The sequence below is a fragment of the Paramormyrops kingsleyae genome, chromosome 8 (assembly GCF_048594095.1).
Source record: "Paramormyrops kingsleyae isolate MSU_618 chromosome 8, PKINGS_0.4, whole genome shotgun sequence".
Taxonomy (NCBI): Eukaryota; Metazoa; Chordata; class Actinopteri; order Osteoglossiformes; family Mormyridae; genus Paramormyrops; species Paramormyrops kingsleyae.
The window spans coordinates 7,844,337-7,869,628 of NC_132804.1; the positions used below are offsets into that span (position 1 = coordinate 7,844,337).

At 40.6% G+C, this 25,292-nt stretch overlaps 2 protein-coding genes across 7 annotated transcripts; both read right to left on the reverse strand.

The window, feature by feature from the left end:
- Positions 1-1,330: 1,330 nt before the first annotated feature.
- On the reverse strand, positions 1,331-25,265 carry LOC111858623 (NLR family CARD domain-containing protein 3-like). Of its 6 annotated transcripts, none has more exons than XM_072715105.1 (12): positions 25,227-25,265; positions 10,607-10,777; positions 10,143-10,232; positions 9,941-10,042; positions 8,374-8,471; positions 6,352-8,104; positions 4,686-4,859; positions 4,264-4,437; positions 3,676-3,849; positions 3,258-3,431; positions 3,097-3,143; positions 1,331-2,120 (listed from the first exon to the last, which is right to left on the reverse strand). In XM_072715105.1, exons 2-12 carry the CDS (start codon positions 10,723-10,725, stop codon positions 1,579-1,581), a joined length of 3,447 nt encoding a protein of 1,148 aa, XP_072571206.1. In that variant the 5' UTR covers positions 10,726-10,777; positions 25,227-25,265; the 3' UTR covers positions 1,331-1,578. The 6 variants fall into 6 exon arrangements, with proteins under 6 accessions (XP_072571206.1, XP_072571205.1, XP_072571203.1 ...); XM_072715104.1 differs by lacking the exon at positions 25,227-25,265 and adding an exon at positions 11,691-11,790; XM_072715102.1 differs by lacking the exon at positions 25,227-25,265 and adding an exon at positions 11,691-11,785 and having other exon boundaries at positions 10,607-10,760.
- LOC111858609 (NLR family CARD domain-containing protein 3-like) lies at positions 17,687-25,292 on the reverse strand. The gene is made up of 10 exons (XM_072715113.1): positions 25,227-25,292; positions 24,100-24,305; positions 23,600-23,697; positions 21,639-23,388; positions 20,385-20,558; positions 19,963-20,136; positions 19,371-19,544; positions 18,999-19,172; positions 18,821-18,867; positions 17,687-18,529 (listed from the first exon to the last, which is right to left on the reverse strand). The coding sequence occupies exons 2-10, from the start codon at positions 24,246-24,248 to the stop codon at positions 17,994-17,996; spliced, it is 3,276 nt and encodes a 1,091-aa protein (XP_072571214.1). The 5' UTR covers positions 24,249-24,305; positions 25,227-25,292; the 3' UTR covers positions 17,687-17,993.

Consider the following 25,292-nt stretch of genomic DNA (forward strand, 5'->3'; position numbering starts at 1 on the left):
AAACCGCACCTAGTGGTCAGTGTGTGTGGGACGCTCAGCCCATCCTCCGGAAGAAGGGAAAGCATTGCCCAAGGATACCTGTCTAACTATCTTTGATTGAAACCGCACCTAGTGGTCAGTGTGTGTAGGACGCTCAGCCCATCCTCTGGAAGAGGGGAAAGCATTGCCCAAGGATACCTGTCTAACTATCTTTGATTGAAACCGCACCTAGTGGTCAGTGTGTGTAGGACGCTCACCCCATCCTCTGGAGGAGGGGGGGGGGCGCATTGATTATAGAAACTTGTCTTATCACTTCTGAAACTGCAAGCGGCTTACTCGGACAAAATTGGAAATTAGACAGCACATTGCCTGAGGGGAGGGGTGAGCCTGGCCAGCTCGTCCCCTGCCTGCACGGGTGCCTAAATTTAGTATAAAAGAAGGGGGAGATCTTGGTGTTGGTTGGAGCTCAGCCGTGGGATAGAGCGCGCATCGCCCGGCACTTTCTCGAGACTCACGTGTTGGTCTCCTGCCAGGACTGAAACGGGCTCCCCAGTCTAAGAGTGAAGGTAGGTGATGATGACACGTCCGAGTGTGAATAGCTCTGCAGTGTCAATGTGTTGATTCAATCAATTATCACAATAACCATAATAACAATTTGCACTTTCTATGTATGCGTGTTTTATTGTCACCTTTTTATATAAACCTATAATCTCTTGTATTTTCAATTTTTATTCTTGTTAATGAAGCAAACCTAAGTGTGCCTTTGAGAGCCCTATATCCCCCTCACATCATCTTAAAACAAGGCGCTTTTATTATTTATTGACCAGTTAAAGCCAAATATGTTTAATTACTATTATTTATTATTACACAGTCAATAGATTAAGCAGTAGTCCCCTGGACTCCCAGGCTGATCATCTCCAGCTGGTGTGCAGTGTGCGTGGTGCTGATCCTCTCCAGCTGGTGTGCAGTGTGCGTGGTGCTGATCCTCTCCAGCTGGTGTGCAGTGTGCGTGGTGCTGATCATCTCCAGCTGGTGTGCAGTGTGTGTGGTGCTGTTCCTCTCCAGCTGGTGTGCAGTGTGTGTGGTGCTGATCCTCTCCAGCTGGTGTGCAGTGGATTCCCAGCTGGCCGTCGCCCGTCGCATCACAAAATGTAAGAACTGTGAGGTGTGGCTGACTGTGCACTGACATCATCTGGATGTGGGTGTGGCCATTAGCAATGACTATGGCCGTGGAAGTTAGCTACCAAACTGGGTTCTGGTCCTGATGTGACAGGCACTGAATTAATAAAGCTGAATTAAGGTAACATCAACAAAAATCATAAAATAATAATAATAATAACAGTAACCTGTCTGAATAAAAACTGTCCCATTTAATTGACAGTGGGAAGAAAGAGGTACAAAATGCAATCACAAAAGTATACAACAGAAAGAACAGAATAGATTTATTGTAAATATGGTAATTCAGCAGTATGCTGTAATTTTCTACATATTCTACAGAGTGCTTGAGTCTTTTCCACTATAAGTGAACATATTTTAACTATGTACATGTGGAAAGCTAAATAAAGGCTGGAGGTCAGTGTTCCTGCAGGACTTGGAGGTCTATTTCAGCTGGCACAGGGACACTGCAGAATGAGGGTAAACCCTTATGCTGGCATAGAGGGGCTCAGTGAACGTGGATGTGAATCTATGCAGGAGGGTCAGTTCACCGGAGGCAACGCTGTAGAAGGACAGGATACCAGTCTCCCAGTCCAGGTACATTCCTACCCTGAGGGAGCGGGAGGCGGGTAATGGCAGGCCAATGGCGCTGGCGTCATGCCAGAAGGAGTAGGCATCATCACAGCAGTACAGAGTCCAGGACTTGTTGTTGCGTCCAAGCAGACTCTCATTATCATAGTCTCCTTTCCGGACGATTCCTTTGTAAGTCACTCCTACTTCAATCCTGCTGTTTGTCATCCGCTCAACTTCCCAGTAGCAGCGACCAGACAGACTCTCCCTACACAGAACTTGGAGCCTGCAATCGAATCTGTCTGGATGATCAGGATAAGGCTCCTGCATTTCACTCCATGTCACCTGTCTTTCCGTCTCTGATAACAACAGCTGATTGTTTATTGTGTTGGGGTCCAGCGTGAGCGTACAGGCAACTGCAGTTAAGAAGAGTGAGAAATGGCAACAAAAATTAAAAATAAAAAAAATGAGCATCAATCATGCATTAATAATAAGTAAGAAACATTATGAATTACATACACTATACAGAGAAAATAATTGGGACACCTGGCCATTACAACCACAGGGACTTATATGAAATACATCCCATTCTAAATCCATAGGCATCAGTATGGAGTTACCCCCCCCCCCCCTTTGCAGCTATAACAGCTGTCACTCTTCTGGGAAGGCTTTCCACAAGGTTTTGGAGTGTATCTGTGGGAATTTTTGCCCATTCATCCAGAAGAGCATTTGTGAGGTATCCATGTCAAGACATTTTGGACAATTCTATGCTTTCAATTTTTTGGGAACAGTTTAGGGAAGACCCTTTTCTGTTCAGCATGACTTTGCCCCAGTACACAAAGTAAGGTCCATAAAGACATGGTTGGGTGAGTTTGGTGTGGAAGAACTTGACTGACCAGCACAGAGCCGTGACCACAACCCCATCAAACACCTTTTGGATGAACTAGAACGGAGACTGTGAGCCAGGTTTCATGTCTAATATCAATGCCTGACCTCAGAATTGCTCTTCTGGATGAATGGGCAGAAATTCCCACAGACACACTCCAAAGTCTTATAGAAATCCTTCCCAGAACAGTGGCAGCTGTTAAAACTGCAAAAGGGGTGAGCAGCTCCCTATTGATGCCTATGGATTTAGAGTGGCATGTCATAAATTACCGGTGGGTGTAATGGGCAGGGGGCCTAATATGTTTGTCCATGTACCGTAGATAAACACATACATGTACAATTAAATGAAGCATTCCCACTGGATAACAGTATCATTCTGAAAGCAAGAAAAACCAGCATACAGTATATAAGGGAGAAGCAGGTGATCCTCATTTCTGTATATTCAGTGTAGAATGACGTGTCAAAAAGCAGGATGGTTTTGGAGGGTGAAACTTCAGACAGACTTACATTTTCTTGGTCCTGATCTGATCCTGCATTCTCCGCCATAATCCATGCTATTGAACAAGCAGAAGAAACACAAATTTCTTGCCGCAGTCTGTTTTACTGTCCATCTTACATAAATGTACACATCCAATTCTATAATCAAAGAGCAATTAGAAAGTACATACTGTAGTTTCTCCAATTTCCACCTGGGGTCCTCCAGGCCAGCAGAGAGCAGTCTCACTCCTGAGTCTCCTGGGTAATTGTAGGTCAGATCCAGCTCTCTCAGATGTGAGGGGTTTGCATGCAGAGCTGAAGCCAGACACTCAAAACCTGCCTCTGTGACTTGACAGCCTGACAACCTGCAGACAGACAGGCAAACAAACCAAATAAAAATCCATTCAAACTTAATTTCAACATCAGCAACATAATTGTATTCACATTAATATGTGAATCCCTCAATACTACTAACCTCAGTATCTCCACTTTACAGTTAAAGTTCCCTACAGTACTGACATAAGTATCTCCACTTTACAGTTACAGTTCCCTGGCAGTACTGACCTCAGTATGTCCACTTTACAGTTATAGTACCCTAACAGTACTGACCTCAGTATCTCCAGTTTACAGTGTGAATCCCTCAGTCCAGCAGAGAGCAGCTTCACTCCTGAATCCTGCAAGTCATTGTCACTCAGGTCCAGCTCTCTCAGCTGTGAGGAGTGTGACCTAAATGCTGAAGCAAACACTTCACAGCATTCCTCTTTGAGTTTGCATTGAATAAGCCTAAAAGGATGAAAGAATGATGATATCATTTAAGGGATGATGATTATTACTTGTTGTGATGTTGCACGACTTCCTTTTATTGAAGGTTCCTCCTTAATACATCAACCTCAAAAGATCAATATATCCAAGGGAATTCTAGCTTACAAGTAAATGGAACTTTTACAGATGGCTGCTTTACATACTGTGACTCACAGAGAAACCAGTACAAGTTAGCTCTAATGAGGGGAATGGGTCACTCCTTTGTTACAACTAACAGCCCGTGTCTTAGATAGAGGTAAAAGATGGAATTGAAGGATACAAAAAAAATATACATCAATTTATCAGTAGCATTTTAATAACATTTTATTACCAAGGTGGACAATTTCATTATTTTTATTAAGATTAACAGGAACATACAAATATAAATTATCTGACCTCAGTTTCTTCAGTTTACAGTGTGGATTTCTCAGTCCATCAGAGAGCAGCTCCACTCCTGTATCCTGCAGGTCATTGTAACTCAGATCCAAATGTCTGAGGTTTGAGGTGCTTGAGTTGAGGACTGAGGCCAACAGCTTACCGCATTGTCCAGTGAGTTTACAGTGGTATAGCCTAGAAAAGACCATTTGTTTCAAAAACATAATTTTTGGGAATACCAGCATTCTTATATTCACATGTTTGATAACACTGATCAGTTTACTATTTGAAACTTTTATTTAACAATCTGCTAGATATTCAATACCCCTCAGGTAGAACTGATGCCACAGAAGGAGGGATTTGTCACAACTAAGGTAGCCGAGGGTCACATCATATACGATGGGGTCATTGGTGTTATTTGTTGATGCACCAGTAATACTGACCTCAGTATCTCCAGCTTACAGTGTGGATTCCTCAGTCCATCAGAGAGCAGCTTCACTCCTGAATCCTGCAGTTCACTGTCACTCAGGTCCAGCTCTCTCAGCTGTGGGGAGTCTGAGCTGAGAACTGAGGCCAAATCCTCACAGCATTCCTCTGACAGGTTACACTGATTCAGCCTGAAAAAGTTACCATATTAAAGGTATGTTCAGTAAGTAATCAGTGTACTGTATTATCAGAAAATCTCATGTAAGGGATAAATATCAATCCTTATTTTCATCTTATGAATTCCTTTCATTTGAAAATTCCGCTTAGTTTTTACTCCAAACTTCAGTTTCCATATAAACAGAACTGAATGAAGTATTTATGCTAAAAATAAAATTAATATTCAGTTTGTAAAATTAAATGAAAATGGATGCATATGTTGGTATCAGAAAAACTGTTCAAGGCAATTCAACCTTAATAGATTTACAGTGGTACCTTGGAACACAAACTTGATTCATTGCAGAAGGCTGGTCGGACTGTGATTTGGTTGAAGTCCAAGTCAAATTTCCCCATAAGGAATAATGTGAATGAATTTAATCCATTCCAGACCCCCAAATAATTGCCTATTTAAACTTATCTACCAACCTAATGATGAAAAGCATTACCAATCAATATAAAACTAATACACACATAAAAAAAGAACACATACAAAAACAACAAACATGAAATAAACGACAATCCCAACTTCAAGTCTCACTATAATTTCCTTTCTACTGTTACTCTCAACACTTTCATGCTCGGTTTGTTGTTATCACTGCTCACTTTCTTAGGGACCATGATTACTCTTGTCACTAAATGTACTGTAGACAAAGCACAAAAAAAAAAAACACTCCGAACACAGGACCACAGCTTTCGCACATTGAACTTGGTACCATGAGACTGGGATTGATTCATAGGGAATCAGCCTCACAGTAGGTCTGTTAGCCTTTGTTTCAGCCCATCACAGATGTGTCTCGACCTGTACAAGTTTTAGCAGGTCTGGTTTTTGTCATGTTTCGAGTTTTCTGCTGAGTTGTACCTAAATTGTTCACGACCGACTAGTTCGAGGTCCAAATTGGTAGAGTTGAACGCGTCGCAACCCATACAAGTTTAAGCAGGAATGGTCGAGTTCCAGGAGTTTGGTCGAGGTACAAAATTCAGACCCATCAATGTCTGAGTTGGTCAAGTTAAGAGGTGTTTGAGTTCCAAGGTTCTACTGTATTTGAAATACCCTTTGGTACAAATGCTTTATAAAAAGATATACTTATGATGCAATGTACATGATAGCATATATATCGACAGTATCCATGTATGTTTGGGATTTCAGGGAATAAATCTCGTTGACAGTAGGATGGGGATGGGGGGGAGGGAATCTGTAGTCAGGTTTAAAAGCTGAAACAAAACAAAATGTAACCAATACGTCCTCTCTTTGCTAAGGAGGGACAGGTGTAACTAATCAATGGGAAACCTTGCTCACCTGACTCTCCCTCCTCTAACAACCACTTCCCACACTCCATTATTTCATATATATACCTGTATTTTCACTTATGTGTGGGATCTTATGCTGTATAGCTTGTTGTACTGGATTATACAATGACATAATGTGCTTTTCAGTGTTATTATCACTGTAAAGTCTGGAATACTTACAGAACTGTGTGGGAACATCTGACCACTGGCAGCAGTCTCAATAGTGCTTCTTCTGATCGATTGAATTTTTTCAAATCTAACACTCCCTGCACCTCCTCTGATGTCAATAAAAAGAAGACCAAAGCTGACCACTGTGCAGACGACAGACGTTTAGCTAGAAGATGTCCAGAGCTCAGGTAATTCTGGATTTCCTGCATTAAAGAATTGTCGTTCATTTCCTTCAGACAATTAAACAGATTAAAGGACTTTTCGGGTGAAAGATTCTCCCTGATCTTCTTCTTAATGTATTTAACCGTGTCTGTTACACTCTCTGAACTGTTCTCTGTCTGGGTCAGTATTTCTTGTAGAAGTCTTTGATTTGAGTCCAGTGAGATGCCAAGAAGGAAGCGTAGGAAAAGGTCCAGGTGTCCATTCCTGCTCTTTAAGGCCTCATCCACTGCACTCCTGTGTAACTCAAATACTGTTGCAGCTCCTCTTTTGTCAAGTAGGTTCCTGTTGCTGTTTCTGTGCACGTGAAATACATACAAGGCGGCGAGAAACTCCTGAAGGCTCAGATGCACAAAGCTGTACACTTTCCTTTGAGACATTGCAACTTCTTCTTTAATGATTTCTGCACACAGTCCAGAGCATGGTGAAGTCTCAGTGACATCAATGCCACACTCTTTCAGGTCCTCCTCATAAAATATTAAATGTTCCTTTTGCAGTTGTTGAAAAGCTAGCTTACCCAGTTTTAAGATCAAGTCTTTGTCACATTGTCGATTTTCCCCATCTGTCCCATGATATTTCTTCTTCTGCATGTTTCTCTGACAAAGCAGGAAGTGAATGTAAATTTGTGTCAGAGAGATTTCTCCAGCATTTTCATTACCTAGTGTTTCCTGAAGGACAGTTGCTGAGATCCAACAAAAGATTGGTATGTGACACATGATGTAGAGGGTCCTTGATGCCTTTATGTGTGAAATGATTCTGTTAGCCAGGTCCTGATCATCAAATCTCTTTTTGAAGTACTCATCCTTTTGTAAATCACTGAATCCTCGTATCTCTGTTAGCCGATTAGCACATTCAGGAGGGATCTGACTGGCTGCTGCTGGTCGGGAGGTTATCCACACGAGGGCAGATGGAAGCAGATCCCCCTTAATCAGGCTGGTCAGTATCATGTCCAGTGATGCTGGTTTTGTTGCATCACAGAACCTATTATTGTCCTGAAAATCTAGATTAAAGTGACACTCATCTAGACCATCTAAAATGAATGCAACTTTGAATTCAGTAAATATATCTGCTGTAATCTCCTTGAGCTCTGGAAAGTAGTGATGAAGAAGTTGCATTAAACTCCATTGTCTATCCTTCTGAAGATTAAGTTCCCGAAACTCAAAGGAAAACAAGAAATGAACATCCTGATTTGCTTTTCCTTCTGCCCAGTCAAGAATGAACTTCTGCACAGAGACCGTTTTTCCAATTCCAGCAATTCCAACTGTCAGCACAGTTCTGACATTGTGTTGTTCAGGAAATGGTTTAAAGATGTCATTGTACGTGATTGTGCGCGTGTTTAGGGCTGATTTCTTAGATGCTTTTTCTATCTGAAGCAGCTCATGTTCATTATTGACTCCTTCACTTATGTGCTCTGAGATGCAGAGTTCTGTAAAGATGTCCTTCATAGGGCGTGGATCTCCTTGCTTGGCTACCCCTTCGAATGTCAGTTCAAACCGAGCTTTCAGTTTGGCTTTCATTTTCTCTTGGCTTATCTGTATAGACATAACTTAAGGAAAAAAATAACATTTAACTATGGATATACAGTTTCTGTGTTCCAAAAGTCTTTTATATGATCACTTTATAGATTTCAGATGAAGTTTTAAATGTATTTAATGCTGCAATATTAGCACAAAACCATGAAAGTATATTTAAAATGTATTCCAATGCTCTGGTATCTTGTGATTTATAAATGATGCTCTAGTTAGGATTTTATATATGAACATATAGCTATTAAACATGAACTGTGTTAAAAGCAAATACTGTTGAAATTCTTACTCTTCTCAGCTCGGTCAGATGTAATGTCGTCTTTGAAGTGCACTGGTTGATCTATTGACCATCCACTCTTCATAGACACACAGCGAATGACAGGTGATCTGGGAAATAAACAACATGACTATAAAATCTGGCACATTTCAGTCACTGTCTCCATCCCACCTTCACCCTTTTGTTTTCATGTTCTACTTGCCAAACCCCACTAAAACTGATTAATCAGTGTCATCAGACAGTATGGAACACGATGGTAATGAATTCACTGTGAAAACCTGTTTTGTTTAAAGTCCATATCAAACAAATACCCTCAGTTCAGTCTTTGTGTGTCAACACACTATCCAGGTTTAAATGCCTGTGAAAACAGGATTTTTGAGTTGTTTCTTAAGTATCAAAATATTTCAGCGTAAAATAGTGGATGTTGTAAAGTGTGGTGTTAACCATGCTCTGTTTACTCTTCCAGGTTCATAAATCTGACTTCAGATCTTCTCAGGAATACTGGCACAGCGTATAATTCTTACATCTGAAGGCTCATTTTAGAGTCTCATCCCTCTTTCTGATGTTCCTAACAAAGGCTCATTTTTGAGACGCCTTTCTCTTCCTCCCTTTGGCTTGAGAGGCCTGATTTCGAGGTGGTTTGCCCTGCCTCCTGGTCTCCAGGGAGATTCCCTATTTAGACACTTTCCTGCTTTCGTGAACTACAATTTTTTGTTTGTAGTGAAAAACGATGAACACGCTAGGTAACTATAAATGTTGCACAACTGAGATGCTTAGGGCTACATTTTGTGTAAATTAATAATTGACTATTACTAAAGGCTCATGGCCAGATAGCTGGTTGGTTAAGCCTCTGTGGTAACTTAGTGCTACTATGTCCCTCCTCAGCCCTCACCTCGCGAAAAAGGATGAAGCTCTATAGTTAGTAATGTCCCACAAAATCAAGGAAAAGTGAGTAATCAAATAGTTATTAAAAAATTCTTATATGAAAACTTACCAGTTAAGGCTAAATGAACGCACGTCACTCTGTGCATGACTTAGGGACTGTGTGATCTACTTTCATTTAGTAAACAAGTTAAACTGGTTAAGTGGTGCTTTTCTATAACCAACTCTTCCTCTTTCCTATTTTTGTGAACAATCCAATCATTTATGGTAAACAAAAAACAAAACTATAAATATCATAATTAACAAAAGACTTCTTACTATTGAGTTCCGTGTACATTCTGTGTACTTAAGTAACCATAACTAACCATTTATCTACTTGTGCCAGATGGGTGGGTAGATGGATTATAAAAAATATGCATAAGCTATGTGGTACAGTAAATTTGAAGAATGTAGCTGTGCATTTAGTAATGCCCATCCATCCATCCATCCATCCATCCATCAATCCATCCATTTACAGATGTTTGCTTCATAGCAAAACACCCCAGCACCTAAAAGGCAGTTTGTAAAATACATTTTCACGACTTCTAATGTGTCAGGATGCATGTCTGTGTCTTTACAAACATTGTACTTCAACATATAATCAATGCAACATGACAGAATTCTTAATTCCATCCTGAAGATCTTGAAACAAAATTACCTTGGATAATCTGACTTCTGTTTGAAAAGCACATCTGCATCACTTGAGTCTTTATTCGTCAAACAACCTGATCCAGACGACTCATCCCTCCCCATTTGGGGTCTGTGAAAAAAAAAACGAAAATGTCTTGGTTTGGCTCTTACTATTATTTTCTGCATTTGTGTTTGGGTGGTGTAGTGATCTAATTTATCAGTAACCTTACATTTGGTCAGATGTAATGTTGTCTTTGAAGTGCACTGGTTGGTCTATTGACCATCCACTCTTCATAGACACACAGTCAGCGACAGGTGATCTAGGAAATAAACAACATGACTATAAAATCTGGCACATTTGAGTCACTGTCTCCATCCCACCTTCACCCTTTTGTTTTCATGTTCTACTTGCCAAACTCCATTAAAACTTATTAATCAGTGTCATCAGACAGTATGGAACACGATGGTAATGAATTCACTGTGAAAACATGTTTTGCTTATAGTCCATATAAAAAACCGTCAGTTCAGCCTTTGTGTGTCACCACACTATCCACTTAGATTTAACTATCAAAATATTTCAGCGTAAAATAGTGGATGTTGTAAAGTGTGGTGTTAACCATGCTCTGTTCACTCTTCCAGGTTTAATCTGACTTCAGATCTTCTCAGGAACACAGGTACAGCGTATAATTCTTACATCTGAAGGCTCCTTTTAGAGTCTGATCCCTCTTCCCCGGCTTCCTCTTCCTCTCTTTGGCTTGAGAGGCCCGATTTCGAGGTGCCTTGCCCTGCCTCCTGGTCTCCAGGGAGACTCATTTTACTGGTATCTTCCTCCTTTATAGGAATGTGATCTATGCAGGCAGAATTCCTGTTAAGGTTTCCCAGTGAAAGGTATGTACTGTAAACACAAAAACACAATGCAGTATACAAATACAGTTTAATCTAAGACATTTTAAACCTACTTTTATCCATTTTTAATTTCAAAATTTGCTTATGACTGGTGACAAATGCAAAAACTCAAATACATTTTATCCAGAGTGGAGAATGAAGCTGAGGATTTGTTATACATCCAAAGGTCATGGAATAAAATGCAAATATATAAAATCCTAGATCCTTCCCTTTTCTAAATTCCTACCCAGAACAGAAATCACAGCAAACACCCTGAATGAGAAGCCACTACATCAGAGAGCGTACATACAACAATAATTTAGAGACACCATTTCAGATAACTGCAAATTTAGGCTGTGGTAGGAAACCAGGTTACGAAGAAGTTATCCAAAAAACAGGAAGAGCATGCAAATGTCATGCACACATAGACCTGGAATTGTGAGCCAACAGCATTACCCACTGAACCCGGCGCAAACCTTTCAACCGCATTGTCGCTACAGCTTCCAGAATCTTCCTGATTGTTGTTATACAAGATTGTTACCAAAAGATGGCCATATCGCAAACTCCCTAATTAGACACTTTCCTGCTTTTATGAACTATCTTTTGTAGTAAAAAACTATGACCACGCTAGGTAACTATAAATGTTGCACAACTGAGATTCTGCTTAGGCCTACATTTTGTGTAAATTAATAATTAACTATTACTAAAGGCTCATGGCCAGATAGCTGGTTGGTTGAGCCTCTGTGGTGCTACTTAGTGCTACTATGTCCCTCCTCAGCCCTCACCTCGCGAAAAAGGATGAAGTTGTATAGTTAGTAATGTCCCACAAAATCAAGGAAAGTGAGTAATCAAACAGTTATTTAAAGATTTGAAATTCTTATATGGAAACTTACCAGTTAAGGCTAAATGAACGCACTTCACTCCGTGCCCGACTTAGGGACTGTGTGATCTACTTTCATTTAGTAAACAGGTTAAACTGGTTAAGTGGTGCTTTTCTATAACCAACTCTTCCTCTTTCCTATTTTTGTGAACAATCCAATCATTTATGGTAAACAAAAAACTAAACTATAAACATTATAATTAACAAATGACTTCTTACTATTGAGTTCTGTGTACATTCTCTGGACTTAATAATTAATCATAACTAACCATTCATCTACTTGTGCCAGATGGGTGGATAGATGGATTATCAAAAATATGCCTTTGCAGTAAATTTGAAGAATGTAGCTGTGTATTTAGTAATGCACATCCATCCATCCATCCATCCATCCATCCAATCAAGGAAAGCGAGTTGTTAATGAGTTATCAAAAACTTAAAAATCCTTTGACGCAAACTTATCGTTTAATGCTAAATCAAAGTACGTCACTCCCCATTAGGCTCAGGGATTATACGATCTACTTTCAAACAAGTTAAACCGGTACAGAGGAGTACTGATTTTCTCTCTTCCGTCTACTGAAGACTGGATTATTCCTAATATTTTGAAACTAAAACGAAATACAGGCCTATTCTTCCAACACATTCTGTTGCAACAAGAAAAGAAAATTGTGGAAACAATAAAAACATGTTAGTTTAAGAATTAAAACTATATTGGCGTAACTGGGGGCGCAGGAATTTGTGTGCATGGGGGGGGGGGGGCACCTCCTGCTACCAGGAACTGCCCATCCCATCAAGGAACTTCAGTGAAGGAAAACATTTTCTGCCTCGGTAGCCTTAAATAGGCCTTATCATTGGCTTCTCTTTAGCAGCTGATTGGATAGTTATGGAATATTTTTTTATTTTTTTAACCCACCCATTGAAGCATGCCTCACCTAGGTGCATCTGAAATCCACACTTATTTACTATGTAGTGAGCAAAATACGGGTGGTTACACAGTAGTAGTTGACATAGTTGCCTTACACATGTGGGACCTGGGTTTGAGTCTTTGCCCCAGATCCATGACTGCAGCCTGCATGTTCTACCCGGGTTGTTGTGGGGATTCCTATGGGTCGTCCAAAAACATGCAAAGGTGAACTGGAGTTATTAGATTGTCAGTGTGAATGGTGTCTGACCTGAAATTGGTTGGCACCACATCCTGGGTTATTCCTTGTCTGAATAGGACAAGCAGTTTCAGAAAACAGATGGATGGATGGATGGATGGATGAGCAGAATAAGGTCTGTAACAGGGGCAGTTTGCCCAAATCCTCAGTATGAATGAGACAACAAGCGAACAGTAGCTGGATGCCATACTACATTCTGCTAAATTCTGAAGTGTCCAGCCCATGGATGCTACACTATACTGATTTTGACTTTGCCAACGATGCTGTGATCTTCATGGAGTCAATGGAGGCTGTGATTGGGACTCTCGAGAGACTGACTGAGGTGTCTGAGTGTCTAGGATTGTGAGAATCCCAGATAAATACCAAGGTGCAAGCAAAATGAAATCTTAGGCACAGCCATCAGTAGTGCGTCTGCATGCGGAGAGAATGTCGACCTCATAGAGAGATTCACTTACCTCAGCAGCAACATTCATGTCTCTGGTGAGTCTTATGAAGTCAGCAGACAGATTGGAAGAGCATGGGGGTCATGAGATTGCTGGAAAGGGGTGTGTGGTGCTTCTGATATCTGTGCAAGAGGACGAATGTACAAGTCTTTAGAGTCCAGCTGCTCCCTGTCTTACTGTATAGCTGTGAGACATAGACATTTTCCAATGAGCTGAGAAGAAGACTGGACTCCTTATGTACTGTGTCTCTTTGGAGAATCCTTGTGTACCGCTGGTCTGACTTTGTGTAGAGCGAGCGGTAGCTCAGGGAGTCCCGAATGAGGCACATTACCTGCATTGTTAGGGAGCGTCAGTTACGGCGCTACGGCCATGTTTCCCTGAGGGTGATCCGGCTCACAGGATCCTCACTGCTGAGGACCGAAGCGGCTGGACCAGGCCGAGGGGACGCCCACGTAACACCTGGCTGCGGCAGGTGGGCATTTGAGGGTGGGACTGGACTGTGTGTCTCTCTGGGGGGTCGCCAGCCAGGATCCCGAGGCATTTCATCATGTGGGGGGTGCAGTAACGCGCTGCATCAGTGCATGCTCTTCAATCTGACCTGACCTGACCTCAGGAGGACGTGCCGTCTCTGTATAAATTTCAGTATTAAACAATGCCCAGTTATATTAATTGACTTGAATATGTATTTCTTATTTTGGATGCACCCCTACTCTTTCCAAATATGCTTGCTCTTGTGCATTTTCAAAACAAAGATGTTTAACATATGATTAACCATTCAGAATGTGAGTTCTGTCACAGCCTTTGAGGGAATCAGAGGGATTTTATTTAGGAACAAAAACACCCACACAGACAGAAACAAAAGGATCACGAGGGGTGAAAACAAAAGGCCGGGAGGAACAATTAGGAGGGTTCAGGGGAAGATGGCAGAGGGAACGTTGTCTATGAAGAGAGACAGACAAGCAGCACTAATGCTAACCTCTACAAAACTAACAACGGTTAGACTAGGAAAAATCACACAGGCAGGTATCCATATACAGTACAAGGGTAAGTAGGGTTAGGATTAGATGAGGGTCAGGTGTGAGTGATTTGGAATGAGATTCCAAAGGATGGCCAGCAGGGGTCTCTGTTGGCCAAACAGAAACACAGCAAGAGTGATACAGACTGAATAGGACGTCAACATCAGTTAAGATAAACTCACTTGTTTAATGCAAAAGTTAAAATACTTGAAAATATTTTTAAAATATTGTTCTTGTTGATTGTAGCTAATCCTACTTTTAGCTTTGTAGACCTTCAAGTTTCTTATTTAAACCTTTTGTTTTGTGATGTGCAATATTTTCAATGTTAAAATATAACTAAAATATATCTGTTCTATTCATGCTCGAATAACTTCAAATTCAGATATGCAGGGACTTACAAATTACAAAAATATCACTCGTTCTCTAATTTTGATCACTACTGTATAGTGAAAATTATTTTTTCATAAGTTTTATAATGCAAAAATATCTGTGCTGTTGTACACAAATGTGAGGATTAGAGTTTGCACCTGTCCATATCTTACGTGATTGTCCGGTATTGAAAAATAAAATGCTGTATTCAGTTTTGTAGCAATATGGTAAGAGATTTGTCCCGTATTTTCAAGTTTCAAGTTCAAGTTTATTGTCATATAAAGATAACAATGTAGCATCATTACCTGTAATGAATGGATTAGCCTCCTTTATTTCTTCATCAATCAACTGAGGTTGTATCACTTGATAGACAATGGTTATAGAGCCTCCAGTTTGCCAAACAACGACACAGTGAGGAAATACACTCACCTAAAGGATTATTAGGAACACCATACTAATACGGTGTTTGACCCCCTTTCGCCTTCAGAACTGCCTTAATTCTAAGTGGCATTGATTCAACAAGGTGCTGAAATTATTCTTTAGAAATGTTGGCCCATATTGATAGGATAGCATCTTGCAGTTGATGGAGATTTGTGTGATGCACATCCAGGGCATGAAGCTCCCGTTCCACCACATCCCAAAGATGCTCTATTGGGTTGAGATCTGGTGACTGTGGGGGCCATTGTAGTACAGTGAACTCATTGTCATGTTCAAGAAACCAATTTGAAATGATTCAAGCTTTGTGACATGGTGCATTATCCTGCTGGAAGTAGCCATCAGAGGATGGGTACATGGTGGTCATAAAAGGATGGACATGGTCAGAAACAATGCTCAGGTAGGCCGTGGCATTTAAACGATGCCCAATTGGTACTAAGGGGCCTAAAGTGTGCCAAGAAAACATCCCCCACACCATTACACCACCACCAGCCTGCACAGTGGTAACAAGGCATGATGGATCCATGTTCTCATTCTGTTTATGCCAAATTCTGACTCTACCATTTGAATGTCTCAACAGAAATCGAGACTCATCAGACCAGGCAACATTTTTCCAGTCTTCAACTGTCCAATTTTGGTGAGCTCGTGCAAATTGTAGCCTCTTTTTGTGTGTGTTGTGGCTTCACAAATGCTTTGCTGCATACCTCGGTTGTAACGAGTGGTTATTTCAGTCAAAGTTGCTCTTCTATCAGCTTGAATCAGTCGGCCCACTCTCCTCTGACCTCTAGCATCAACAAGGCATTTTCGCCCACAGGACTGCCGCATACTGGATGTTTTTCCCTTTGCACACCATTCTTTGTAAACCCTAGAAATGGTTGTGCGTGAAAATCCCAGTAACTGAGCAGATTGTGAAATACTCAGACCGGCCCGTCTGGCACCAACAACCATGCCGCGCTCAAAATTGCTTAAATCACATTTCTTTCCCATTCTGACATTCAGTTTGGAGTTCAGGAGATTGTCTTGACCAGGACCACACCCCTAAATGCATTGAAGCAACTGCCATGTGATTGGTTGATTAGATAATTGCATTAATGAGAAATTGAACAGGTGTTCCTAATAATCCTTTAGGTGAGTGTACTGTGGAATTCTGAAAGGGCTGATTGATATGATTTAATTCTTAGGTCGACAGGAGCTTGCATTTATCTAGGGTGGGGGGGAGGGGGGAATAGTCACATTCCACTGAAATTAATAATTGCTACAGGGCGCAGTGGAAGTGAGTACCAGTTACCTTTGTGTTTGACAAGCACGTGGGGCCCATACAAGCTACTGAGTACGATATTGAGCTTCTGCAATGAAATTTTTGCAGAATGGACTAGCCTGCCGCATCATTTTTTCACTTTGATTTTCTGGGTGTTTTGAATTCAGCCCTTTGTAGGTTGATAATTTTCATTTCCATCAAACGATGTGGCATCCTTTCATTCCTCACACATTACCCAGTCCATTTCTGTATAGATATCCAGCATGATACTTTTTCCCATTGAGATAATTATTTGTTGTGTTGTGTTTGTTGTGTTGATAATCCTTACCTGGGCACATATTTAAATACTGTATATTCCATCGATGTTTAAGTGCCATTGTGCCAAGCATGATCATTCAGCAATAATTCCAATAATTGCTATTTTATATTAATCCTCTAGTTATAGAAAAACAGGTTCCAGTATTCCCTTTGTTATGGAAAAACAAGTGCCAGTACTCCACTTTCTATGTAAAAACAGGTGCCAGTACTCCCCTTGTTACTGACTACCAGAGACTGGTGCTCCCCTTGTTATTGACTACCAGAGACTGGTACTCCCCTTGTTATTGAGTACCAGAGACTGGTGCTCCCCTTGTTATTGACTACCAGAGACTGGTACTCCCCTTGTTATTGAGTACCAGAGACTGGTACTCCGATTGTTATTGACTACCAGAGACTGGTACTCCCCTTGTTATTGAGTACCAGAGACTGGTACTCCCCTTGTTATTGACTACCAGAGACTGGTACTCCCCTTGTTATTGATTACCAGAGACTGGTACTCCCCTTGTTATTGATTACCAGAGACTGGTACTCCCCTTGTTATTGAGTACCAGAGACTGGTACTCCCCTTGTTATTGACTACCAGAGACTGGTACTCCCCTTGTTATTAAGTACCAGAGACTGGTACTCCCCTTGTTATTGAGTTCCAGAGACTGGTACTCCCCTTGTTATTGATTACCAGAGACTGGTACTCCCCTTCTTATTCAGTACCTGGTGCTGGAACCTCCCTTCATATTCAGTACCAGCTGATATTAAGAGATCCTGGTACTCCGAAGAGAAAAACAAAGGGATTCTGGTACTGCTGAGTACTGACCCACTTCAGGACCAGGTTGACTGGTTTCTCTCCAATACAATAAGAATTGTATAAAAAAAACACCAAAAAGACCCAGCTCCACAACTATAACATTCCCGTTTACACAGGCATATTCCCCAAACCCTATTGTATTATTGATTGCAGCTGACACTATCTTGGAATCAATTACTGACATTGCAACAAATTACTTATGATGCTTTATTGACGCACAATGAAATACATAGAAATATTTAGATATTTTGTTTGATTTAAATGAGTGAGCAGGCATTATCAGAACATCATATTGAATATACATTGCATGCTTAGGCTATATAAACATAGTGTTACACATATTGTGACCAATTTAATGAGGTGCATTGTAACTCTGCAGTCTGGAGTTCGTGGCTGCTATAATTTCTGTAACCCAGAAACCTTTACGCCCTGTAACTATACAGAATTCAGTATTTACAGATTCGAAAGAATGTCTGAGTTTTTCCATTATCAGTTAATATTTTAATTATGTACATTCACTATAAACACAGGGACATTGCAGAATGAGTATAAACCCAAAATCCTGCATAGAGGGGCTCAGTGAACGTGCATGTGAATCTATGCAGGAGGGTCAGTTCACCGGAGGCAACGCTGTAGAAGGACAGGACACCAGTCTCCCAGTCCAGGTACACTCCTACTCTGAGGGAGCGGGAGGCGGGTAATGGCAGGCCAATGGCGTTGGCATCATGCCAGAGAGAGTACACATCATCACAGCAGTACAGAGTCCAGGACTTGTTGTTGCGTCCAAGCAGACTCTCATTATCATGGTCTCCTTTCCGGACGATTCCTTTGTAAGTCACTCCTACTTCAATCCTGCTGTTTCTCTTCCGCTCAACTTCCCAGTAGCAGCGACCAGACAGACTCTCCCTACACAGAACTTGGGGCCTGCAATCGAATCTGTCTGGATGATCAGGATAAGGCTCCTGCATTTCACTCCATGTCACCTGTCTTTCCGTCTCTGATAACAACAGCTGATTGTTTATTGTGTTGGGGTCCAGCGTGAGCGTACAGGCAACTGCAGTCAAGAAGAGTGAGAAATGAAACAAAAATAAAAATTCAAACAAAAATGAGCATCAAACATATATTAATAATAAGTGAGAAACATTATCAATTACACAGATAAACACATACATGTACAATTAAATGAAGCATTCCCACTGGATAACAACATCATTCTGAAAGCAATCAAAGCCAGTCTACAGTATATAAGGGAGAAGCAGGTGGTCCTCATGTCTGTATATTCAGTGTAGAATGACGTGTCAAAAAGCAGGATGGTTTTGGAGGGTGAAACTTCAGACAGACTTACATTTTCTTGGTCCTGATCTGATCCTGCATTCTCCGCCATAATCCATGCTATTGAACAAGCAGAAGAAACACAAATTTAACTTCACTACTGTCATTCTGTCGCAGTCTGTTTTACTGTCCATCTTACAGAAATGTACACATCCAGTTTTATAATCAAAGAGCAATTAGAAAGTACATACTGTAGTTTCTCCAGTTTCCACCTGGGGTCCTCCAGGCCAGCAGAGAGCAGTCTCACTCCTGACTCTCCTGGGTGATTGTAGCTCAGGTCCAGCTCTCTCAGATGTGAGGGGTTTGACCTCAGAGCTGAAGCCAGAGAAGCACAACCTGCCTCTGTGACTTGACAGCCTGACAACCTGCAGACAGACAGACAGGCAAACAAACCAAAAATATTCACACTTAAGTGTAAAATCTGGAACATAAATGTATTCATATTAATATGTGAATCCCTCAGTACTACTAACCTCAGTATCTCCACTTTACAGTTACAGTTCCCTGGCAGTACTGACCTCAGTATGTCCACTATACAGTTATAGTACCCTAACAGTACTGACCTCAGTATCTCCAGTTTACAGTGTGAATCCCCCAGTCCAACAGAGAGCAGCTTCACTCCTGAATCCTGCAGGTCATTGTCACTCAGGTCCAGCTCTCTCAGCTGTGAGGAGTGTGACCTAAATGCTGAAGCAAACACTTCACAGCATTCCTCTTTCAGTTTGCATTGAATAAGCCTAAAAGGATGAAAGAATGATGATATCATTTAAGGGATGATGATTATTACTTGTTGTGATGTTGCACGACTTCCTTTTATTGAAGGTTCCTCCTTAATACTGTACATCAACCTCAAAAGATCAATATATCCAAGGGAATTCTAGCTTACAAGTAAATGGAACTTTTACAGATGGCTGCTTTACATACTGTGACTCACAGAGAAACCAGTACAAGTTAGCTCTAATGAGGGGAATGGGTCACTCCTTTGTTAGAACTAACAGCCCGTGTCTTAGATAGAGGTAAAAGATGACATTGAAGGATACATAAATATATACATCAATTTATCAGTAGCATTTTAATAACATTTTATTACCAAGGTGGACAATTTCATTATTTTTATTAAGATTAACAGAAACATACAAATATAAATTATCTGACCTCAGTTTCTTCAGTTTACAGTCTGGATTCCTCAGTCCATCAGAGAGCAGCTTCACTTCTGAATCCTCCAGGTCATTGTCACTCAGATCCAATTGTCTGAGGTTTGAGGTGATTGAGTTGAGGACTGAGGCCAACAGCTTACAGCATTGTCCAGTGAGTTTACAGTGGTATAGCCTAGAAAAGACCATTTGTTTCAAAAATATCATTTTAGGGAATACCAGCATTCTTGTATTCATATGTTTGATAACACTGATCAGTTTACTATTTGAAACTTTTATTTAACAATCTGCTAGATATTCAATACCCCTCAGGTAGAACTGATGCCACAGAAGGAGGGATTTGTCACAACTAAGGTAGCCAAGGGTCACGTCATATACGATGGGGTCATTGGTGTCATTTGTTGATGCACCAGTAATACTGACCTCAGTATCTCCAGCTTACAGTGTGGATTCCTCAGTCCATCAGAGAGCAGCTTCACTCCTGAATCCTGCAGTTCACTGTCACTCAGGTCCAGCTCTCTCAGGTGTGGGGAGTCTGAGCTGAGAACTGAGGCCAAGGCCTCACAGCATTCCTCTGACAGGTTACACTGTTTCAGGCTGAAAAAGTTACCATATTAAAGGTATGTTCAGTAAGTAATCAGTGTACTGTAGTGAAGATCTCAAGAAGATTTAATCCATGAATTCCTTTAATTTTTACTCCAATTAGAGCAGAAGATGTATCCATGTCATTTTTGTTTAGAACTGAATAAAATCTTTATGCTGATAATAAAATGAATCTCCAGTCTGTTTATTTATATGAAAACATACATTTGTTTGCCCACAGAATCTGCCTGAGTCCATCAAAATTTGATCAAGCTAATCCAACCTTGAAATATTTAATTTAATAATATTCAATAAATATGCTTTGGAACAAACACCTTATAGAAAGATACACTTGCAGTGCAGTCTCTATGGCAGGGGTGGCCAATCTTATCCGCAAAGGGCCGGTATGTGTGCAGGTTTTTGGGATAACCTTTAGGTCAGCTGTTCAAACCCAGGTGTGAGGACTCCTCAGCCAATCAGTCCTCTAATTAGTAATATAATTAGGAAGCTGCACACACAGTGGCCCTTTGCGGATAAGATTGGCCACCCCTGCTCTATGGTATCACGTTCGCTCTTGGGCAAAAAATAGGGCCAAACCCAAACTGCACAACATTAAGCTTTGGTCCATGTTTTTTGCCCCAAAGTGTATATCTGCAGTATCCATGTATATTTGTTATACACGTATTAAACAAATGTCTCATTTACAGTAAGATGCAACAGGGATTGTTTGAACCTCACACAAATGCAAATATGACAATTTAGTGTTTACAAATGAAAATAGCAAAGAACACTGAAGCAGGAACTCAATCACAAACATCTAATAGTAGTCAGGTTTAAAAGCTGAAACAAACCAAAATGTAACCAATACGTCCTCTCTTTGCTAAGGAGGGACAGGTGTAACTAATCAATGGGAAACCTTGGTCACCTGACTCTCCCTCCTCTAACAGCCACCTCCCACACTCCATTATTTCATATATATACCTGTATTTTCACTTATGTGTGGAATCTTATGCTGTATAGCTTGTTGTACTGGATTAAACAATGACATAACGTGCTTTTCAGTGTTATTATCACTGTAAAGTCTGGAATACTTACAGAACTGTGTGGGAACATCTGACCACTGGCAGCAGTCTCAATAGTGCTTCTTCTGATCGATTGTATTTTTTCAAATCTAACACTCCCTGCATCTCCTCTGATGTCAATAAAAAGAAGACCAAAGCTGACCACTGTGCAGACGACAGACGTTTAGCTGGAAGATGTCCAGAGCTCAGGTAATTCTGAATTTCCAGCACTAAAGAATTGTCGTTCATTTCCTTCAGACAATTAAACAGATTAAAGGACTTTTCGGGTGAAAGATTCTCCCTGATCTTCTTCTTAATGTATTTAACCGTGTCCGTTACACTCTCTGAACTGTTCTCTGTCTGGATCAGTATTTCTTGTAGAAGTCTTTGATTTGAGTCCAGTGAGATGCCAAGGAGGAAGCGCAGGAAAAGGTCCAGGTGTCCATTCCTGCTCTTTAAGGCCTCATCCACTGCACTCCTGTGTAACTCAAATACTGTTGCAGCTCCTCTTTTGTCAAGTAGGTTCCTGTTGCTGTTTCTGTGCACGTGAAATACATACAAGGCGGCCAGAAACTCCTGAAGGCTCAGATGCACAAAGCTGTACACTTTTCTTTCAGACATTGCAACTTCTTCTTTAATGATTTCTGCACACAGTCCAGAGCATGGTGAAGTCTCAGTGACATCAATGCCACACTCTTTCAGGTCCTCCTCATAAAATATTAAATGTTCCTTTTGCAGTTGTTGAAAAGCTAGCTTACCCAGATTTAAGATCAAGTCTTTGTCACATTGTTGATTTTCCCCATCTGTCCCATAACATTTCTTCTTCTGCATGTTTCTCTGACAAAGCAGGAAGTGAATGTAAATTTGTGTTAGAGAGATTTCTCCAGTATATTCATTAACTAGTGCTTCCTGAAGAACAGTTGCTGAGATCCAACAAAAGATTGGTATGTGACACATGATGTAGAGGGTCCTTGATGCCTTTATGTGTGAAATGATTCTGTTAGCCAGGTCCTGATCAACAAATCTCTTTTTGAAGTACTCATCCTTTTGTAAATCACTGAATCCTCGTATCTCTGTTAGCCGATTAGCACATTCAGAGATATGATTGGCTGCTGCAGGTCGGGAGGTTATCCACACGAGGGCAGATGGAAGCAGATCCCCCTTAATCAGGCTGGTCAGTATCATGTCCAGTGATGCTGGTTTTGTTGCATCACAGAACCTATTATTGTCCTGAAAATCTAGATTAAAGTGACACTCATCTAGACCATCTAAAATGAATGCGACTTTGAATTCAGTAAATATATCTGCTGTAATCTCCTTGAGCTCTGGAAAGTAGTGATGAAGAAGTTGCATTAAACTCCATTGTCTATCCTTCTGAAGATTAAGGTCCCGAAACTCAAAGGAAAACAAGAAATGAACATCCTGATTTGTTTTTCCTTCTGCCCAGTCAAGAATGAACTTCTGCACAGAGACCGTTTTTCCAATTCCAGCAATTCCAACTGTCAGCACAGTTCTGACATTGTGTTGTTCAGGAAATGGTTTAAAGACGTCATTGTACGTGATTGTGCGTGGGTATGGGGCTGATTTCTTAAATGTTTTCTCTATCTGAAGCAGCTCATGTTCATTATTGACTCCTTCACTTATGTGCTCTGAGATGCAGAGTTCTGTAAAGATGTCCTTCATAGGGCGTGGATCTCCTTGCTTGGCGACCCCTTCGAATGTCAGTTCAAACCGAGCTTTCAGTTTGGCTTTCATTTTCTCTTGGCTTATCTGTATAGACATAACTTAAGGAAAAAAATAACATTTAACTATGGATATACAGTTTCTGTGTTCCAAAAGTCTTTTATATGATCACTTTATAGATTACAGATTTAAATGTATTTAATGCTGCAATATTAGCATAAAACCATGAAAGTGTATTTAAAATGTATTCCAATGCTCTGGTATCTTATATCTGAAGTACGAAATTTAATGAAGAAGAATATTAATTCTTACTCTTCTCGGCTCGGTCTGATGTAATATTGTCATTGAAGTTCTCTCGATTGTCTATTGACCATCCACTCTTCATAGACAAACAGTCAGAGACAGGTGATCTGGGAAATAATCACCACAAATATTAAATTTGAGTCACTGTCTCCATCCCACCTTCACCCTTTTGTTTTCATGTTCTACTTGCCAAACCCAATTAAAACTGATTAATCAGTGTCATCAGACAGTATGGAACAAAATGGTAATGAATTCACTGTGAAAACCTGTTTTGCTTATAGTCCATATAAAAAACCCTCAGTTCAGCCTCTGTGTGTCACCACACTATCCAGTTAGATTTAAATGCCTGTGAAAAGAGGACTTTTGAATTGTTTCTTAACTATCAAAATATTTTAGTGTAAAATAGTGGATGTTGTAAAGTGTGGTTTTAACCATGCTCTGTTCACTCTTCCAGGTTTAATCTGACTTCAGATCTTCTGTGGAACACAGGCACAGCGTATAATTCTTACATCTGAAGGCTCCTTTTAGAGTCTGATCCCTCTTCCTCATGTTCCTCATAAAGGCCCGTTGTTGAGACGGCTTCCTCTTCCACTCTTTGGCTTGAGAGGCCCGATTTCGAGGTGCCTTGCCCTCCTTCCAGGTCTGCAGGGAGACTCATTTTACTGGTATCTTCCTCCTTTATACTGTAGGAATGTGATCTATGCAGGCAGAATTCCTGTTAAAGGTTTCCCAATGAAAGGTATGTAAACACAAAAACACAATGCAGTATACAAATACAGTTTAATCTAAGACATTTTAAACCTACTTTTATCCATTTTTAATTTCAAAATTTGTTTATGACTGGTGACAAATTTAAAAACTCAAATACAATTTATCCAGAGTGGAGAACGAAGCTGAAGATTTGTTATACATCCAAAGGTCATGGAATAAAATGCAAATATATAAAATCCTAGATCCTTCCCTTTTCTAAATTCCTACCCAGAACAGGGTCAACACCTCTACTTATGCCAGAAATCACAGCAAGTGCCCTGAATGGGAAGCCACTACATCAGAGAGCGTACATACAACAATAATTTAGAGACACCATTTCAGGTAACCGCAAATTTAGGCTGCGGTAGGAAACCAGGTTACGAAGAAGTTACCCAAAAAACAGGGAGAGCATGCAAATGTCATGCACACATAGACCTGGAACTGTGAGCCAACAGAATTACTCACTGAGCCCGGCGCAAACCTTTCAACCGAATTGTCGCTACAGCTTCCAGAATCTTCCTGATTGTATGTTATACAAGATTGTTACCAAAAGATGGTCATATGGCAAACGCACTATTTAGACACTTTCCTGCTTTTATGAACTATTTTTTGTAGTGAAAAACTATGACCACGCTAGGTAACTATAAATGTTGCACAACTGAGATGCTTAGGGCTACATTTTGTGTAAATAAATAATTGACTATTACTAAAGGCTCAGGGCCAGATAGCTGGTTGGTTGAGCCTCTGTGGTAACTTAGTGCTACTATGTCCTTCCTCAGCCCTCACCTCACGAAAAAGGATGAAGCTGTATAGTTAGTAATGTCCTACAAAATCAAGGAAAGTGAGTAATCAAATAGTTATTAAAAATTCTTATATGGAAACTTACCGGTTAAGGCTAAACGAATGCACTTCACTCCATGCCTGACTTAGGGACTTTATGATCTACTTTCAT

Bases quoted from the DNA above. Each gene is read 5' to 3' on its own strand.
- LOC111858623 (XM_072715105.1), bottom strand. From the start codon at position 10,725: ATGAGTCTCCCTGGAGACCAGGAGGCAGGGCAAGGCACCTCGAAATCG. The intron at 8,105-8,373 runs GTAAGAATTTCA...TTTTTCCTTAAG, and splicing joins ATCTGACCGAGCTGAGAAGA to TTATGTCTATACAGATAAGC. The intron at 4,860-6,351 runs GTAAGTATTCCA...TAACTTTTTCAG, and splicing joins AGATGTTCCCACACAGTTCT to GCTGAATCAGTGTAACCTGT.
- LOC111858609 (XM_072715113.1), bottom strand. From the start codon at position 24,248: ATGAGTCTCCCTGCAGACCTGGAAGGAGGGCAAGGCACCTCGAAATCG. The intron at 23,698-24,099 runs GTAAGAATTATA...ATTATTTCCCAG, and splicing joins TCTAAAAGGAGCCTTCAGAT to ATCACCTGTCTCTGACTGTT. The intron at 19,545-19,962 runs GTCAGATAATTT...TCATCCTTTTAG, and splicing joins TGTAAACTGAAGAAACTGAG to GCTTATTCAATGCAAACTGA.